Below are 19,071 nucleotides of genomic sequence, written 5' to 3'. Positions count from 1 at the left end.
AACTTCCCTTCAACATCAAAGGATGTCCAGCAGTGCCATCAGCATAAAAATGGTGGAAACCAGTAGGACGCATGTATACCCATCTACTGTCCAGAAAAGTTTGGCCAGAAGTGCTCTTCATGGAAGAATTGTGGCCAAAAAGCCATACCTCTGACATGGAAACAAGGCTAAGCGTTTCAACTATGCACGAAAACATAGGAAAAATGGCAGCAGGTGCTCTGGACTGATGAGTCAAAATTTGAAATATTTGGCTGTAACAGGAGGAAGTTTGTGTGCAAAAGGGCTGGAGAGCAGTACAATAATGAGTGTCTGCAGGCAATAGTTAAACATGGTGGACGTTCCTTGAAAGTTTGGGGCTGCATTTCTGCAAATGAAGTTGGAGATTTGGTCAGAATCAATGGTGTCCTCAATGCTGAGAAATACAGGCAGATACTTATCCATCATGCTATACCATCAGGGATGCATACGATTTGTCCCAAATTTATTCTGTAGCAGGACAACGACCCCAAACATACAGTTAATGTCATTAAAAACTATCCTCAGTGTAAAGAAAAACAAGGAGTCCTGGAAGTGATGGTTTGGCCCCCACAGAGCCCTGATCTTAACATGGGATTACATGAAGACACAGAAGGATTTGAGGCAGCCTACATCCACAGAAGATCTGTGGTTAGTTCTCCGAGATGTTTGGAACAACCTACCTGCTGGGTCCTTTCATAAACTGCCTGCCAGTCTACCTAGAAGAATTGACTCTGTTTTGAAGGCAAAGAGTGGTCACACCAAATATTGATTTGAATTTCTCTGATGTTCATTTAATTTCCATTTTGTTAATTGATAAACTTTTAGCCCTTCTATTTCTGAAACCATTTTTTCACACCTGCCTAAAATGTATTAATATATACAGTATTTTTATTTATATATACACAGTGTCTCACAAAAGTGAGTACAGCCCTCACATTTTTGTAAATATTTTATTATATCTTTTATTGTGACAACACTGAAGAAATTACACTTTGCTACAATGTAAAGTAGTGAGTGTACAGTGTAGATTTGCTGTCCCCTCAAAATAACTCGACACACAGCCATTGATGTCTAAACCGTTGGCAACAAAAGTGAATACACCCCTGTGTGAAAAAGTCCAAATTAGGCCCAAAATGTCAATATTTTGTGTGGCCACCATTATTTTCCAGCACTGCCTTAACCCTCTTGGGCATGGAGTTCAGCAGAGCTTCACAGGTTGCCACTGGAATCCTCTTCCATGCTTCCATGACGACATCACAGAGCTGGTGGTTGTTAGAGACCTTGCACGCCTCCACCTTCCATTTGAGGATGCCCCACAGATGCTCAATAGGGTTTAGGTCTGGAGACATGCTTGGCCAGTCCCTCAACTTTACCCTCAGCCTCTTTAGCAAGGCAGTGGTCATCTTGGAGGTGAGTTTGGGGTTGTTGTCATGTTGTAATACTGCCCTGCGGCCCAGTCTCCAAAGGGAGGGCATCATGCTCTGCTTCAGTATGTCACAGTACATGTTGGCATTTATGGTTCCCTCAATGAACTGTAGCTCCCCAGTGCTGGCAGCACTCATGCAGCCCCGGACCATGACACTCCCACCACCATGCTTGACTGTAGACAAGACACACTTGTCTTTGTACTTCTCACCTGGTTGCCGCCACACACGCTTGACATCATCTCAACCAAATAAGTTTATCTTGGTCTCATCAGACCACAGGACATGGTTGCAGTAATCCATGTCCTTAGTCTGTTTGTCTTCAGCAAACTGTTTGCGGGCTTTCTTGTGCATCATCTTTAGAAAAGGCTTCCTTCTGGGATGACAGCCATGCAGACCAATTTGATGCCGTGTGCGGCGTATGGTCTGAGCACTGAGAGGCTGACCCCCCAACCCCTTCAACCTCTGCAGCAGTGGTGGCAGCACTCATACGTCTTTTTCCCAAAGACAACCTCTGGATATGACGCTGAGCAAGTGCACTCAACCTCTTTGGTCGACCATGGCGAGGCCTGTTCTGAGTGGAACCTGTCCTGATGACTAGCAAGCTAGTCATCACCCGATCCTACTAGGGATGATGAACCAGTCTTTTACTGTGTAGCACCTTAATATTATCTCATATATATGAATTTTTGTCATGTCATGTCATTGTATGTTTCTATGTTTTTAACAATGTTGTAATATAACAAAATGTTTTATATTTTTGTTACTGAATTTATTGGTACCGTTAAAGTCCTTTAGCTGGCTTATAGGGTCTTTTTGTGTAACTTTTTGGTAGGATGTGGTACTTGACATTTTTGTCCAAAGGATACAGGACCCTCTATTGAGGCTCCTCCTCCAATAATTCCCCCCTTCAGATTCCTACACCAGCTTTGGTGGTTGGAAATGATCGATTCAGTCACATTAAAGTGGACTTCCAGTCATTTGTTTGTTTATTAAAAGTCAGCAGCTACAAAAAGTGTAGCTGCTGACTTTTAATAAACACACACTCACCTGCCCCATGGTCCTGCGGTGTGCCCACTGCAGCCGTGTTCTCCCTGTGTCCTCCCTCGGTGGTGCCAGCATCTCTACTATGGGCATCCGACTATGACAGCTTGCGGCTTCACAGTCAGGTGCCCACTGTGTATGCGAATGCGCGAGCAGCGCTGTGGTCTGTGACAGACCTGAAGTCTTCTAAGACCTGTCATATGTCCCAGAAGACTTTGGGAGGGAGAGCTTCTGCTTCCGGTCGCCTAGGCATGTACCTGTAAAATTCAGGTACCTGCTCCCCCCCCTCCCCAAAAGCTCAGTTTCACAAACAGAAGGTTCCACTTTTGGGTGGAACTCCGCTTTAAGTGTTTTTGTTGTCATAGACTGGGGCATTTTGCTAGAGAGTGCCATGCTGTAAAGACAACAGCAGGCCAGTGTTCCCAAGACATCACAGAGAGAGATGCAGGTTTATTCTTTCCACTGGAAATCAATGCCTTTCTGTGTAGATAATTGGGAAGCTTTACATTTTTTTCAAATATCATGCTATAAAAATAAGAGGTGGAATGGGTTGCTATGGATATTTACAGTAGGTGATTTTATAGTATATTCATTTTTTAGTTAGTATAGTATAGTTAGATTTTTAAGACCATGTGTTTTAAAGATCTAAGGCTCACCCTATTGAAATGCAAATGAACCAGTCAGACTGGTTTCAGAGGAAGCTCTTTGCAGGAAATATAGGGAAGGAGCTGAGGACTTTTGAACAAGCATGGAAAGCAAAGAGGAGAGTTGCTCTAAAAAACAGAGAGGCAAGACATATGTGCTGGGAGCTGGAGCACTTTGGAGACGTTTTGAGTTGAACTCTGAGCAAAGACATGCTTATTTGCTAGTAAGATAGTCAGCTTGTGCATATTGTAGGCATAGTTTGTACTTTTGTGTTATGTGTGTGATGTGTATAGGAAAAAAAAAAATAAGGAAAGCTAGGCCCCTACGAGAAGTGGAAAAGTATGCATTGTAATTATAGCCTATGTATGGGACCAACAATTGGATTGTATCAGTCGTGGATATTTTTAACTGATTCATAACAAATGTTCCCATACATGTGTAATAATATCTCTCGTTAGTGAACAAACTGACGTGTGTTTAAAGATGGCTGCTGCATATTCAATTGACCATGTGGTTTGGAGGGGGGGGGGGGGGCAAACATGGCTTGCTGACATTACTTACAAAATGACCTGTGAGTGGTCAAGAGGTATAGTTACATCCTGTGGGTGGTCTCTGGTATACAGGACTATAAATATAGAGTACCTACCATGGGGGAAGAGAATATTTTTGGAGCTGCGGAAAGATCAAGCATGCAGTCAGGACTCCTCATTGTCCTGTTCCTGTTTATCCACATATCCAGTGTGAGCTGTTGACATTCAACTACCAGGGAGAAGTATTATTTTATTTTGTGGATATTTGCAATAGGCGTGTATGTTTAAGTCTTGTTATTTTGTGTAATGTTTATGGTCATTTTTATGTGTAAGAAACTTAACTATGTATTTTGATGTCCAAATTTTGTTTTATGCTTTATATCAAAACTGCTATTGGTGTGTCTGTTCATTTTACATGTAGCACCCTGGAGTTTAGGCAGGATTGCTCCTCACAAATTTACTTGTCATCCTGGCTGATTGTTAGAGATCTGTTGATTTCTCCCTAAGTTTGGCCTTGTTGCACTTTTCTCTTCTACCACTAGGTGGCCGGGTACTTGGTGGTACTAGATATGAGAAGGGCAACCCAAGGTCAGGTTATGGGTATGTGGGTGTCTCAGCCAATGGGCAGGAGTTTTCTTGGATCCATTGACCTGCTGGGAGAGGTCAGGTGATCTGTGTTCTGTGCCACCTGGATGGCTGTCTGGGTGGACGTGTGTCATATTGCCCGGGCTGCTAGGCCAGAGTTTGTGCCTATGCTGGGGACATCTGGCTGCTAGGCTGTCTGAGGGCCTATCCAGAAGTAAGAGAGCAGCGCAGGGTTGGGATTGCATTCCAACCAGAAGTGCCGGTTTTGGCGGCTGGTGAACCTGTCGTGGTCGGAAGTAGAAGGGAAGCTGTCACCACTAAGGGAGTAACTGAAGCAAGTACCGGAGCAGCATTCTTACCAACCAGGGACTGTGAGGGATCGGGAAACGCCAGTGGGTATCAAGCCAGGGACTCAGCCAGTAGAGGTGACACTTGCAGAGCAGCCTTGTGTGTCAAGTCAGGGACCAAGCAGGCCAGTGGGGTGAAGCTTGAGAGGTATCTTGAGTGCCAAGCTAGGGACCCAGCAGAGAGGCGGGTGTGACGCTTGAGGAAGATACCACCGTGAATATTGGAGGAGCTCAAGGGATTCAGTGTCAGTGAATCAGTTGGTTTAGTGAGAGACCGGGAGCTCAGTGGGCTGAAGAACTACAATAAGTGATTGTAGCGGAAGTGAAAGGAACTGTTACGCTTTGTGTTAGGAACTGTTAAAGACTGTTGCTATAGGAGACAGCATTCCTGCACATGCAGATGTGGCGTCTTGCTGGATGCCTTTCCCTGCATGGCTGTCCACCTATTGAAGTCTTGGAGTCTGTCCTGGCCCCAACCCTCTCTCCCCCAAAAGTTTGTTAAGATAAATAAAAATCTCTTTTTCACTCAAGAAGTGTCTGGGGCCCAATAACTTTAACCACCTTGCATCCACTATACCTCACAACCCACCATATACAGAAGGATGTCAGCTATCTCTGGGCCTAGAGGTTCTCATTAGACTGAAGGAGGCCTGGGACCCTGCTACATAAATATTCACTAGATATTTTTGTGATTGTCCAGTATACCTGTATGTATTTTTAGTATATTGTGCTGCAGTATACTATATACTATACTAAATGCGACTGTGTGTATGCTCCATCGGTCTTTTGCTGGCGGAATTCCAGCCAGCAAAAGATTGAGAGCATGCTCTCAATTTTTTCGGTCGGAAAAGTTCCTATCCGAAAATGCGATCGTCTGTGGCAATTCCGACGTGCAAAATTCCTACGCATGCTTGGAAAAATTTGACGCATGCTTGGAAGCATTGAACTTCATTTTCTCGGCACCTCGTAGTGTTGTACGTCACCGCATTCTTGACGGTCGTAAGATCAGCAAACTTTTACGTGACCGTGTGTATGCAAGGCAAACTTGAGCGTAATCCTGTCGGAAAAGCCATCATATCTTTTTCCGACGAGAAGTCAGATCGCGTGTACGCGGCATATGGAGAGCCCTGTTAAATAGCTATAAAGCTCTTATTCTTATGCACAGCCAACATTCTAATAAGATAGCCCAAGGGTGGGTAACAGAGCTGACATGGTGAGGCACCAGGAAAGGAAAAATTGGGTAATTATTTAATAGGAATTTCCCATGTGCCCACCATTTCACCAATAATGACATACAAAACAACATAGATGGGTTCTGTTGAAGAAAAATGCTTTACTTAAAAAAAAAACAATGGCAATAGACAATACTTTAGCTCCTGATCACTATGGGAATCTGCTGCCTTATCCAGCTTGCAATGGCTGATGGATGTGTATCTTAGTGAACACAATATACAGGGATGTTGGAAATGTTTATCGACACTGACACACGTACACCAACACACGTTGAACTGGATGGACTATTGTCTTTATTCAACCTTACCGCTACTATGTAACTATGATATCTGACAAGGGGTGTGTTGATGACTGCCTTATCTATGTTCATTTTAAAGCATCTTTAATGTTGTTCACCCACATTTTTAAAGGTGTTAGAAAAATTTAAAAAAAGAGGACTATGGAAGTGGCTGCTGCCACTGCATACATTCTGTGTATGTGTATGTATGTGTGCAAGTCTGTGTATGCATGTCAGTACATGACATCCTTGAAATTTGCCATATTATCCTGCTGTAAGGTGACATGCTCAGCCAGTCTCATTAAGGATATGTATACTTTAAAGGTGCATCTGCCAGATATCTGTATCTGTTAATGGATAGATTTTAGAAAACTGAACTCAATCCCCATAATATTTGGTCTAATGACTGGAATGTGGGAGGACAACAAGCCTGGGAGATAGCAGCAATAGCTGAGGTCACCACCGGATTTAAATAGGCCACAAATGCCCCCAGGGCTCTTTGTATTCTTATGTCCCTCTTCCACCTACACTCTCCCAAACTGAACCAAAGGAAGGGAGGAAGTGCCTTTGGAATGTAGAAGTGACATAAGGACTGACAGAAAAAGATAGGAGAAACAGGAAACACAAATGTAAAGAAACAGCCTCTATGAGGCTAAAACTAGTGGTCTAGGGGGAAAGAGAGGGAAACAGAAACTAAAAACAAAGATGGGAAAACGCCATGAGCTTCCATAACAGTGCAACAGTTTCTGCCAGAATCCAAGTACCCTTCAAGTGGGTGCCCAAGATAACATCCTTTTGGAAATTACACATCACACTAGGAGAGGTTCTACCTTTGTGGACAAGTGTCCAGTTATTTTGGTATCAGAACAGAGAAATAGGAGCTTCAGCTGTGCAGGAGCTATTCAAGGGGCTGTCCTACAGGATTCCCTATTTGCAATTTCTTTTTGCTACCTGCCCAATAGTGCTTATTCAATGAAGCCCACTACATGGTAATGCACGCACCATCTTGGAATCATTTCCTTGCTCATCTTCCTATCTAAATGCGCTTACAAGCAAATCCCAATAATATGCAGTATGGAGATGCTTGCATCATTCCTACATCTATACAGGCATTGAGAAAACAATCACTGCTGGTGGGTTCTCACCCTGACAAAATAAAGAGCAAATTAAAGAGTATTTCACATACTGTGACCAAGCCCTCTGCTGTGTATGCACATGTCAAACAACTTTGTTACAGACTTACTAAGAGTGCTTTTTTGGTATATTTTTAAAGGAAATTACTGTACATCACAGGGTAGGATTATAAAAGGTGGTCATCTATTTGGCATAAATTACATTGCTGACTAAAGTTCTGTTTAAAAAGCCACTGGTGGGACATTTTTGTATTATAATCACCTGCATATGACCTAACATTTAGTATGGGTATGTATAGCCTGTAATATCATGACAACGGCTCTAACCCTTCTTCAATGTTTCCAAACCTAAAAGATGACTTGACTGAAATGCCACTTCAATATTTAGGCTGGAACGAGAGGCACACAACCTTAAAGGAGCACAGATGATCCTGTGATGATCCTGTAATATGTCAAGCTGAAGTCAGGCTGACAGAATCTGTCCCAGGTTGACAATCTCTGTCTACCATCAAGCTGTAGGCAAACCCTGCCTATCCAGCTTCTCATTTCAGTGATCCTGCAGGCAAGAATGTAGTGCAATGAAAGAACTCATGGGGTCAGGAAAAAAGTATTGCTCTGATTGAGACAAATTTTAAAAGCAATTATCTATGGCAATCTGAAACCGATATTGTCTGTGGCTCAAAGATTGTATCAAAGCACTTCCTGTGACAAAATTATACTGCTCATCAGGAGCGTTGCTAGGTCTGCAAAAGATCTGAGGCTAGAGCCCATAGCAGCAATCACCAACCTTTTTGCAGGCCTGGGGGGGGGGGGATGGTAAGCAATTTTTCATGGGTAATGGCTGGTGTTGGCACTTCAATCACCACGGCACCATGGTTGATATGGTATTAGGGTGATTGAAGCGCATTATTTCTATTATTACATTGTAATATATAATGAAGTGGTTCAACTCACCATAATGCAGAATCAGTGGGAGCCCTTGCCACATCTCCTGCCACCAGATGCAGCTTGTCACTTGCACCCGTCGCCTGTCACCAGGTTCAGCTTGTCACTTGCCACCATTGCCTGTCACCAGGTGCAGCTTGTCACTTGCCACTGTCGCCTGTCAGCAGGTGCAAGTTGTTACTTGCCCCCGTCACCTGCCACCTGATGTGTATTGTCACTTGCCACCACTGTCGCCTGGCACCAGATGTGGATTGTCACTTGCCACTGTCGCCTGCCACCTGATGTGAATTGTCACTTACCACGTCACCTGCCAACATTTTCAGATTGTCACATCACCTGCCACCAGATGTGGTTTGTCACCTGCCACCAGATGTGGATTGTCACCTGCCACCGTCGCCTGCCACCTGATGTGGATTGTCACTTGCCACATCACCTGCCACCATTTGCAGATTGTCACGTCACCTGCCACCAGATGTGGATTGTCACTTGCCACTGTCGCCTGGCACCAGATGTGGATTGTCACTTGCCATGTTGCCTGGCACCAGAAGTGGATGATTGCCTGCCACTATTTGCGGATTGTCACTTGCCATGCCAGCCAGTGCCACCAAATTTGCATTGTCGCTGCATTGGTGGCAGGCTGTCAGAAACAATGAATCAGACTGAGACAGAAGTGCAGTAAAATCACACTGTTTAATAATAATAAAGGCAAATAGAGAAAACGTAGTCAAAACATAGCCAGATTTCGGTAACTGAACATTGTAATATATCATGAAGTGGTTCAACTCACCATAATGCAGAATCAGTGGGAGCCCTTGCCACATCTCCTGCCACCAGATGCAGCTTGTCACTTGCCACCGTCGCCTATCACCAGGTGCAGCTTGTAACTTTCCACCATCGCCAGTCACCAGGTGCAGCTTGTCACTTGCCACCGTCGCCTGTCATCAGGTGCAACTTGTTACTTGCCCCCGTCACCTGCCACCTGATGTGTAATTTCACTTGCCACTGTTGCCTGCCACCTCATGTGGATTGTCACTTGCCACATCACCTGCCACCATTTTCAGATTGTTACGTCCCCTGCCACCAGATGTGGATTGTCACCTGCCACCAAATGTGGATGTCACCTGCCACCATCGCCTGCCACCTGATGTGGATTGTCACTTGTCACGTCACCTGCCACCATTTGCAGATTGTCACGTCACCTGCCACCAGATGTGGATTGTCACTTGCCACTGTCGCCTGGCACCAGATGTGGATTGTCACTTGCCACGTTGCCTGGCACCAGATGTGGATGATCGCCTGCCACTATTTGCGGATTGTCACTTGCCATGCCAGCCAGTGCCACCAAATTTGCATTGTCGCTGCATTGGTGGCAGGCTGTCAGAAACCATGAATCAGACTGAGACAGAAGTGCAGTAAAATCACACTGTTTATTAATAATAATGGTAAAAGGTAAATAGAGCAAACGTAGTCAAAACATAGCCAGAGTTTGGTAACCGGAACAGATAGTCAGATAAGCCAGGACATCATGGAGCCAGGGATCGGCGTACTTCAGGACAGGCCAGGAAATCAGGAAACCGGAGAATCAGCGTAGTGGAACAGCAAGCAGGATCTGGAAACCAGAATGGACGTCAGCCAAACAAGTCTTTAACAGGCACACAGGAGAGAGTCTCTTGATATGTTGACCAAGGCGAAGGCAGAGAGGAACTGAACTGAACAGCTTAACCACTTGCTTACAGGGCACTTAAACCCCCCTCCTATCCAGACCAATTTTCAGCTTTCGGCGCTGACGCACTTTGAATGACAATTGCGCGGTCATACAACACTGTACCCAAATGAAATTTTTATCATTTTTTCACCACAAATAGAGCTTTCTTTTGGTGGTATTTGATCACCTCTGCGGTTTTTACTTTTTATTAAAAAAATTTAAAAAACTGATTTTTTTTTTTAAAAAAAGTTTATTTTTTTATATTTTGTTATAAAAAAATTTAAACGGGTAATTTTTCTCCTTCATTGATGTACGCTGATGAGGCGGCAGTGATGGGCACTAATAGGCGGCAGTGATGGGCACTGATGGGTGGCAGTGATGGGCACTGATGGGTGGCAGTGATGGGCAGCACTGGCAGGTGGCACTGATTGGCACTACAGGTGGGCATTGATAGGTGGCACTTGTGGGCACTGTTAGGTGGCACTGTGGGCACTGTTAGGTGGCACTGTGGGCACTATTAGGTGGCACTGTGGGCACTATTAGGTGGCACTTTTATTGGGCACTGATGAGGCAGATGTGCCTCTTCCACTTGGGGACCGATGTCCCTCACATCCGATCCGGTGATCGGCTTTTTTTTCTACTCGCGCTGTCAGCGTGAGTAAAAAAAAAAAACGATTACCGATCTTTTGTTTACATCATGTGATCAGCTGTCATTGGCTGACAGCTGATCACATGGTAAGGGGCCGGGACCGGCCCCTTACACAGATCGGTGATCAGCCGAGTCTCAGTGACTCGGTGATCACAACGCGCCCGGTGCGCGCCCCGCAGGGCGCGCGCAGGGAGCGTGCACAGGGGAGGACGTCATATGACGGCCTCCCGGGAATGTAGGTCCGCGCTGTAGCCGTCATTCGGCTATAGCGCGGATGCCAGGTAGTTAAGTAACCAGCAGGACTAACGAACAGGATATCATCATCAGGTGAGTCACTGTGGAAAAGATTGGAGCTGGCAATTGACAGCTGAGCAGCCTGCTCTGAGAGGGAAGAGCTGAGCCCAGCCCTGACACAGGCTGGCAGCACTGGTCCATTTAGTTCTGAGTGAGGACAGGAGTGCGGTGATGCGGGGCGGGCAGTGAGAGATGATGTCATCTCGCTGCTCCCCACCACACCTCCGTCATTGAAGAGGCCCGCGCTGTGAGGGAGGAAGAGCGGTGATGTGGGGCGGGCGGATAGATGATGTCATCTCTGCTCGTCCGCCCGCTCGCTTCTGTCATCCGCCTGCCCAGCTCTCCCATGCAGCCCACCCGCTGCACCCGGGGCCCGGGTGCAGAGAGGCCACGGCCTGCTGGTTAGACAGGGACCCCTGCGGCAAGAGACTCGGGGCTATGGGCCCCAGATTCGGGGCTATAGCCTCAATAGCCACCCCTAGCGACACCACTGCTGCTCATCACCTACCCAATACAGTGCATCTGGAAAGTATTCATTGCATTGGAATAAGGCTGTTATGTTACAGCCTTATTCCAAAATGGATTAAACTCATTATTTTCCTCAAAATTCTACAAACAATACCACATAATGTAAAAAGAACATGTAACTATCAAAAATCACTTGCTCACCACTGCACCAGAAGAAATACCACATAATCACAATGTGAAAGAAGTTTGTTTTGAAATCTTTGCAAATTTATTAAAACTGAAAAAAAAACTAAAAAAATCACATGTACTGTACATAAGTATTCACAACCTTTGCTCAATCTTTGTTGAAGCACCTTTGGCACCAATTACAGCCTCAAGTCTTTTTGAGTATGATGCTACAAGCTTGGCACACCTATTTTTGGGCAGTTTCTCCCATTCCTTTGCAGGACCTTTCAAGCTCCATCAGGTTGGATGGGGAGGGTCAGTGCACAGCCATTTTCAGATCTCTCCAGAGATGTTCAATCTGGTTCAAGTTTGGGTTCTGGCTGGGCCACTCAAGGACATTCACAGAGTTGTCCCATAGCCACGCCTTTGTTATCTTGGCTTTGTGCTTAGGGTCGGTGTCCTGTTGGAAGATGAACCTTCGTCCCAGTCTGAGGTCCAGAGTGCTCTGGAGCAAGTTTTCATCAAGGATGTCTCTGTACATTGCTGCAATCACCTTTCCCTCGATCCTGACTAGTCTCCCAGTTCCTGCTCCTGAAAAACATCCCCACAGCATGATGTTGCAAGCACCATGCTTCACTGTAGGAATGGTATTGGCCAGGTGATGAGCAATGTCTAGTTTCCTCTGGACATGACGCTTGCCATTCAGGCCAAAGAGTTCAATCTTTGTTTCATCAGACTAGAGAATTTTGTTTCTCATGGTCTGAGAGTCCTTCAGGTGCCTTTTGGCAAACTCCAGGTGGGCTGTCATGTACGTTTTACTGAGGAGTGGTTTTCGTCTGGCCACTCTATTATACAGGTTGTTTGGGGAAGTGCTGCAGAGATAGTTGTTCTTCTGGGAGGTTCTTTTCTCCACCTAGAAGCGCTGGAGCTCCGTCAGAGTGACCATTGCCTTCTTGGTCACCTCCCTGAGTAAGGCAGTTCTCCCTAAATCATTCAGTTTGGCCGGGCAGCCTGCTCTAGGAAGAGTTCTGGTGGTTCCAAACTTCTTCAATTTACGGATGATGGAGGCCACTGTGCTCATTGCGACCTTCAATGCTGCAGACATTTTTCTGTACCCTTCCCCAGATCTGTGCCTTGATACAATCCTGTCTCGGAGGGCTATAGACAATTCTATGGACTTCATGGCTTGGTTTGTGCTCTGACACGCACTGGTAACTGTGGGACCTTAAATAGACAGGTGTGTGCCTTTCCAAATCATTTCCAAACAACTGAATTTGCCACAGGTGGACTTCAATCAAGTTGTAGAAACATCTCAAGGATGATTAGTGGAAACTGGATGCACCTGAGCTCAATATTGAGTGTCATGGCAAAGGCTGTGAATACTTATGTACATGTGATTTTTTGTTTTTTATTATTAATACATTTTCAAAGATTTCAAACAAACATCTTTCACATTGTCATTATGAGGTATTATTTGTAGAGTTTTTAGGAAAATAATGAATGTAATCCATTTTGAAATAAGGCCTTAACATAACAAAATGTGGGAAAAGGAAACTCTGTGAATACTTTCCAGATGCACTGTAGCTGGCATTATTGCCTCAATACAAAGTACCATACAACACTTGGCAAACCTACAGCCCAATCCTACAAAAGTCAGCTGGCCTCCTAAACAGCAATCTACACCTGTCCCTAATAAGGTGACTTTTTATGGTGATGAGAGGACTCTCTGCCTTCACATATTTTCTGAGGTAATGGCATAGAAGGGAAGTTGTTGTGTGCCAAGAACTGACTGGCTACTTATTAGTCATATTGGGAGAGCTCCCTGGCAAGTTCATGGAGAAAAATCCAGATCTAATAGGGTATAAAATTCTGTCTCAATACATCCAAAACTAAAATAAATATATATAAATACAGAATTAAATACAGAATGTTTGGGTGATTAATCATTAATAAGCATAAGACATGTATCTACAACTTTCTTTGCCTAGCTTGGGGAAAGTGATGTAGATTAGTATAGCTCTTTGCAGCTTAGTATACTCCCCCACCTGCTGTCAGTGCTGTGATTTAATGTCCTTTTCTGTGATGATAAAGTCTGAGGAGCTGTTGACACAGGAAACTTAAAGGATGAGTCCATTCTAGATGCAGGAACCTTTTTGGTGGACACCACAACAGATGTTGATGCAGTACTACTAGAGAGGACATCAGACGGAGTATATTTGCCTTTTTCTGATAAAGTGTAGAGCAGAGTTTCTGGTGGCTTGGTTTTAGAAGAACTGATTAAAAATGGCACCCCTGTATACGGCAATGAGCTAGAACTTCTTGATTCTGTTGGAAGAATGGTAATATCATTAAATACCTTTTGGCAAAATAAATTATGATCACAATATACCTTTTTTACTTTTGCCTACTGCCTTAGTTCTTTTGCTTAGTTTTCTTTAACTCAAATACAACTCAGTTTCCTTTTTTGTTAAAATTAGTATTTACAACATATAATAAAACAATGGCAACAATAACAATATAATTAACTTATTATATTATATAACAGACCAGGAATAGGGATTAGTGGAAAATACCTGGGTTTGGTTGGAGGTAGGTTTGGCAAACTTTACTGAAGTTTGAATGCCAAATCCCAACCCCACTGAAGTTAGTGAGCGTTTAAATACCATTAATTCACATAGAAGGCCTAAATCTGTGTGCCTGGTGGTTTTAAAAACAGTACAGTTCTAGGGAAAAAAATGATACTTTAAGCGATTAGTGTGCATTTTAAGTGTCCTATGTATTTTCCCTGCCGGTAATGGAGCAAACACACTGTAACCTAGATGGGTTGGATCACTACTAATAGATTTTGCTCTAATCAGCTGATATGCTGTATTCAAATTCAGTAGATCTGTACCTATTAGCTGCTGTCCTGTTTTCACCACATGGGAAAGGCACTCCACCCTGCAACTGGCATATCAGACTACAGCACAGTGGAGAAGAATGCTCTCAATTTTGCAATGATAGAAATTAACCAGAAGCCTTAAGGACAATTCAGCCTGTTTCAATCTCATAAGGAAAACCAACCTCTGCTACCCTTTTTTTCCACTAGTAAACAAGCATTTTGAGACCATGACAACTCCTTTGTAGTATACCCCCAAAAATGCAATAGTGTCCACCCTTTCCACCTCCTCACCACCTATATACAGTACTGTGCAAAAGTTTTAGGCAGGTGCGAAGAAATGTTGTAACGTAAGAATTCTTTCAAAAATATATTTTTTATTTGTTTATTTTTATCAGTTTACAAAATGCAAAGTGAGTGAACAGAAAAAAAATCGAAATCAAATGAATATTTGGTGTGACCACCCTTTGGCTTCAAACCAGCATCAATTCTTCTAGGTACACTTGCACACAGTTGAAGGAACTCAATGCTGAGAAATACAGGCAGATACTTATCCATCCTTCCATGCCATCAGGGAGGCGAGTGATAGGCTTCAAATGTATTCTACAGCAGGACAATGACCCCAAACATACAGCCAATGTCATTAAGAATTATCTTTAGTGTAAAGAAGAACAAGGAATCCTGGAAGTGATGGTCTGGACCCCACAGAGCCCTGATCTCAATATAGTGTCTGGGTTTACATGAAGAGACAAAAAAAAGAGACAAAAGACTGTGAGTAGTTCTCCAGGAGGTTTGGAACAATCTACCTGCTGAGTTCCTTAACAAACTGTGTAGCATGTGTACCTAGAAGAACTGAAAAATGTATGCTGTTTTGAAGGTAAAGGGTGGTCACACCAAATATTGATTTGTTTTGGATTTCTCTTCTGTTCATTTACTTTCCATTTTGTTTAGTGATAAAAATAAATTATTAACACTTCTATTTCTGACAGCATTCTTAATTTACAGCATTTTTTCCACACCTGCCTAAAACGTTTGCACAGTACAGAATACCAGTGAATGATTGATCTTTCTTGATATAATAATCCAATAATCTACAATTCTTTCTTTAGTTTTTGCAATATTAAGTTTTAAAGTAGCATTCCAGTCAAATCCTAACTATACCTAAACCTGTTCCCACCCCCATTCTAAGCTTATCCTAACAACCCTGTAAAAGAAAGATCTCTGTCCTTTTCTATTCTGAAGGCCTTCCGGTCTGGTCACAAGATCTCTCTAGTGGCCGGCTTCAGTGAATAGGAGAGATTCCCGACAATGGCTGCAGAGCCTGGGCGATGATGTCCCCCATAGGCTTACTATGGGGCATCTGTTTCAACTGTCCCTCCTCCTTACTGTCGGGGCTGGGAACTGATCATGTGACAGGACTGCAGTGCCCTCAGCATACAGTGAGGGAAAAAAGTATTTGAACCCTTGCTGATTTTGTACGTTTGCCCACTGACAAAGAAATGATCAGTCTATAATTTTAATGGTAGGTTTATTTTAATAGTGAGAGACAAAACAACAACAGAAATATCCAGAAAAATGCATTTAAAAAAAGTTCTAAATTGATTTGCATTTTCATGAGTGAAATAAGTATTTCATCTCCTATCAGTCAGCAAGATTTCTGGCTCCCAGGTGTCTTCTATACAGGCAAGGAGTGCTCCTTATCTCAGCTTGTTGACTGTATAAAAGACACCTGTCCACAGAAGCAATCAATCAGATTCCAATCTCTCCACCATGGCCAAAACCAAAGAGCTGTCCAAGGATGGCAGGGACAAGATTGTAGACCTACATAAGGCTGGAATGGGCTACAAGACCACCGCCAAGCAGCTTGGTGAGAGGGTGACAACAGTTGGTGCGATTATTCGCAAATGGAAGAAACACAAAATAGCTGTCAATCTCCCTAGGTCTGGGGCTCCATGCAAGATCTTACCTCGTGGAATTTCAATGATCATGACAACGGTAAAGAATCAGCCCAGAACTACATGGGAGAATCTTGTCAATGATCTCTTTTAATAGATTTTTATTGAAGTTTCAACAAAGTAACAATATCGTGGTACAGCAAAAATAGTTGTCAAGCTGGCACAAAATAAATAGTGTATTGTACAGATACATGTACAACAGAGTCATAACAGATATGGCTCTGGATACAGAGAAGCAGCCACTCGTCATCATTATCTTTATCCGAGGGAGGGGAAAACCCCTCAGTCCCAACACCCCTAATGGGAACCAGCTGTGTTGGGGTCCGAGGAGAGTCCCTCCCCCCAGAGGCAGATTACTCATACATTGCTTGGTTACTGGCTGACTAATAATGGTTGCTTGTTTGGGGAAAACCCATTTCATGAGTACCATAACGTAGTTTGGGGTTAATCCCCAGAAGTTCGTCTACCGATCTGTTGCATTTAGCATCTGTAAACACATCTAGAACCATGCTGTACCAAATTAGCACTCATATGCCATGAAGGGATAGAGAGAACAGAAAAGAAAATAGGGAGGAAATAGAGAGAGAGAGAGAGAGAGAGAGAGGCGTTGTTGCAGTGACATAGGATGGCTCCTCCGCGACTTAATCAGAAGAGGGAGCATGGACCGGAGCCCCGGAGATGTATTTGACCCAGGGTTCCCAAACGGCGTCGTTTCTGTCTACTGTGTCCAGTAGGATGCTGACTATTTTTTCCTGCACCATAATCCAGGATATCTTTCTTTTAACTGACAGAAATGAGACCGTGGGCTGTTTCCAAGCTCAGGCTATTGTTAATTTAGTTCCGAGGAGGATGAACCTAATAAGGTTTTGGGCTAATTTCGGTACCCCAGGGTTGGAGAAGTTCAATAAAGCGTACTGTGGGGTTTTAGGGACAGGTGTATTCGTAATTTTCCTAATAATACGGAATATTTTGTTCCATAAGTCCCGGATTTTGGGGCAGTCCCACCAGATATGGAGCATGGAACCAATATGTCCACAGATACGAAAGCATAATGGGGATGCATTCAGGTAGATTTTAGCTATCCGCGAGGGAACCATATACCATCTCATTAAAATTTTTAAGTTAGCTTCAACTAACGCTATGTTGAGGATGCCCTTTGAGGCAGCAACAGAAGCTCTGTGCCACTCAGTAATGGCCCATTGTTTTTGGAGTTCATTCTCCCATTCTCCCATGAAAAGCGTCTTAGAATCAGCCCTAGCAAGTGCCTGGTAAATCACCGAAACCCCCCCCCCCTCTGCTCCATGGCCTGACCACACCACAGTTCATATTCTGTGATAGATAGAGGTTTGTGTATGGAGGGCCCTAGAGATCTGATAACGTGGGATATTTGTTGGAGTCTAAACCTCTCTGACCCTGGCATGTCTAGTTTACTAGTACAGTGGGCAAAGGAAAGAGGACCCATTGGGTTTACAAAGTGACCAATCCTATAAAGTCCCTTATCTAACCACCATTGGAAGGCCTTAATGTCCTGTCCAGGTGGGAACGAGGGATTTCTGAAAATGTGGGCTAAAGGGCGCCAAGTGTGAATTATTTTTAAGGGAGTCCCAAAGTGTTAAGGAATGAGAAAGGGTGGGTGCGAGGATGGCCGATCTGGACTTGTTTGTTTCTAGCGTGTAGTGGGGGATAGCCTGCCTTTCCATATGCACCCAATCTGGGTGAGCCAATTTAGAATATATAGTGGATAGCTGGGATAATTGTGCTGCTTGATAGTACCAGAGTATGTTTGGCACCCCCACCCCACCCTGATCCCTGCTGAGGAAGAGAGTCTCCTTAGCTATTCTATGCCCTTTGGCACCCCATATAAACTTTATGATTTTCAACTGGAAATTCCGGATATGGTCCTTCGGGATGGGGATAGGTAATGATCTGAAGTGATAAAGGATGCGGGGGAGAAGGGTCATTTTCACAGAGTTCACCCTTCCTAGCCAGGAGAGGCCCAATTTGTCCCAAGTTAAGAGATCTTCCTCCAGTTTGTGAAAGATTGTTGGGAAATTAGCTAAGTAGAGTTTGTCTATAGTGGCGGTCAAGTTAATCCCTAAATAGGGGAGCATGTCTAGTTTACTAGTACAGTGGGCAAAGGAAAGAGGACCCATTGGGTTTACAAAGTGACCAATCCTATAAAGTCCCTTATCTAACCACCATTGGAAGGCCTTAATGTCCTGTCCAGGTGGGAACGAGGGATTTCTGAAAATGTGGGCTAAAGGGCGCCAGTGGGAGACCAAATGTGAATTGTTTTTAAGGGAGTCCAAAAGTGTTAAGGAATGAGAAAGGGTGGGTGTGATGATGGCCGGTCTGGACTTGTTTGGGCACCAAAGTAAAGAGTCTAGCGTGTAGTGGGGGATAGCCTGCCTTTCCATATGCACCCAATCTGGGTGAGCTAATTTAGAATATATAGTGGATAGTTGGGATAATTATGCTGCTTGATAGTACCAGAGTATGTTTGGCACCCCCACCCCACCCTGATCCCTGCTGAGGAAGAGAGTCTCCTTAGCTATTCTATGCCCTTTGGCACCCCATATAAACTTTATGATTTTCGACTGGAAATTCCGGATATGGTCCTTCGGGATGGGGATAGGTAATGATCTGAAGAGATAAAGGATGCGGGGTAGGAGGGTCATTTTCACAGAGTTCACCCTGCCTAGCCAGGAGAGGCCCAATTTGTCCCAAGTTAAGAGATCTTCCTCCAGTTTGTGAAAGATTGTCCGGAAATTAGCTG

The 19,071-nt window shown here is 44.0% G+C and overlaps 1 protein-coding gene across 1 annotated transcript in view; it reads right to left on the bottom strand.

Moving 5' to 3' along the window:
• Positions 1–19,071, bottom strand: part of REELD1 (reeler domain containing 1) — a 97,537-nt gene that overhangs the window by 14,396 nt on the left and 64,070 nt on the right. Inside the window, exon 5 of the mRNA XM_073611051.1 lies at positions 13,508–13,787. Within this exon, the coding sequence (XP_073467152.1) occupies positions 13,508–13,787 (280 nt within the window). The remainder of the gene's footprint in view (positions 1–13,507; positions 13,788–19,071) is intronic.

Source organism: Aquarana catesbeiana, linkage group LG01 (genome assembly GCF_042186555.1).
Source record: "Aquarana catesbeiana isolate 2022-GZ linkage group LG01, ASM4218655v1, whole genome shotgun sequence".
NCBI lineage: Eukaryota > Metazoa > Chordata > Amphibia > Anura > Ranidae > Aquarana > Aquarana catesbeiana.
The sequence above is the reverse complement of the archived record's forward strand: the minus strand, read 5'-3'. Positions and strand labels throughout refer to the sequence as shown.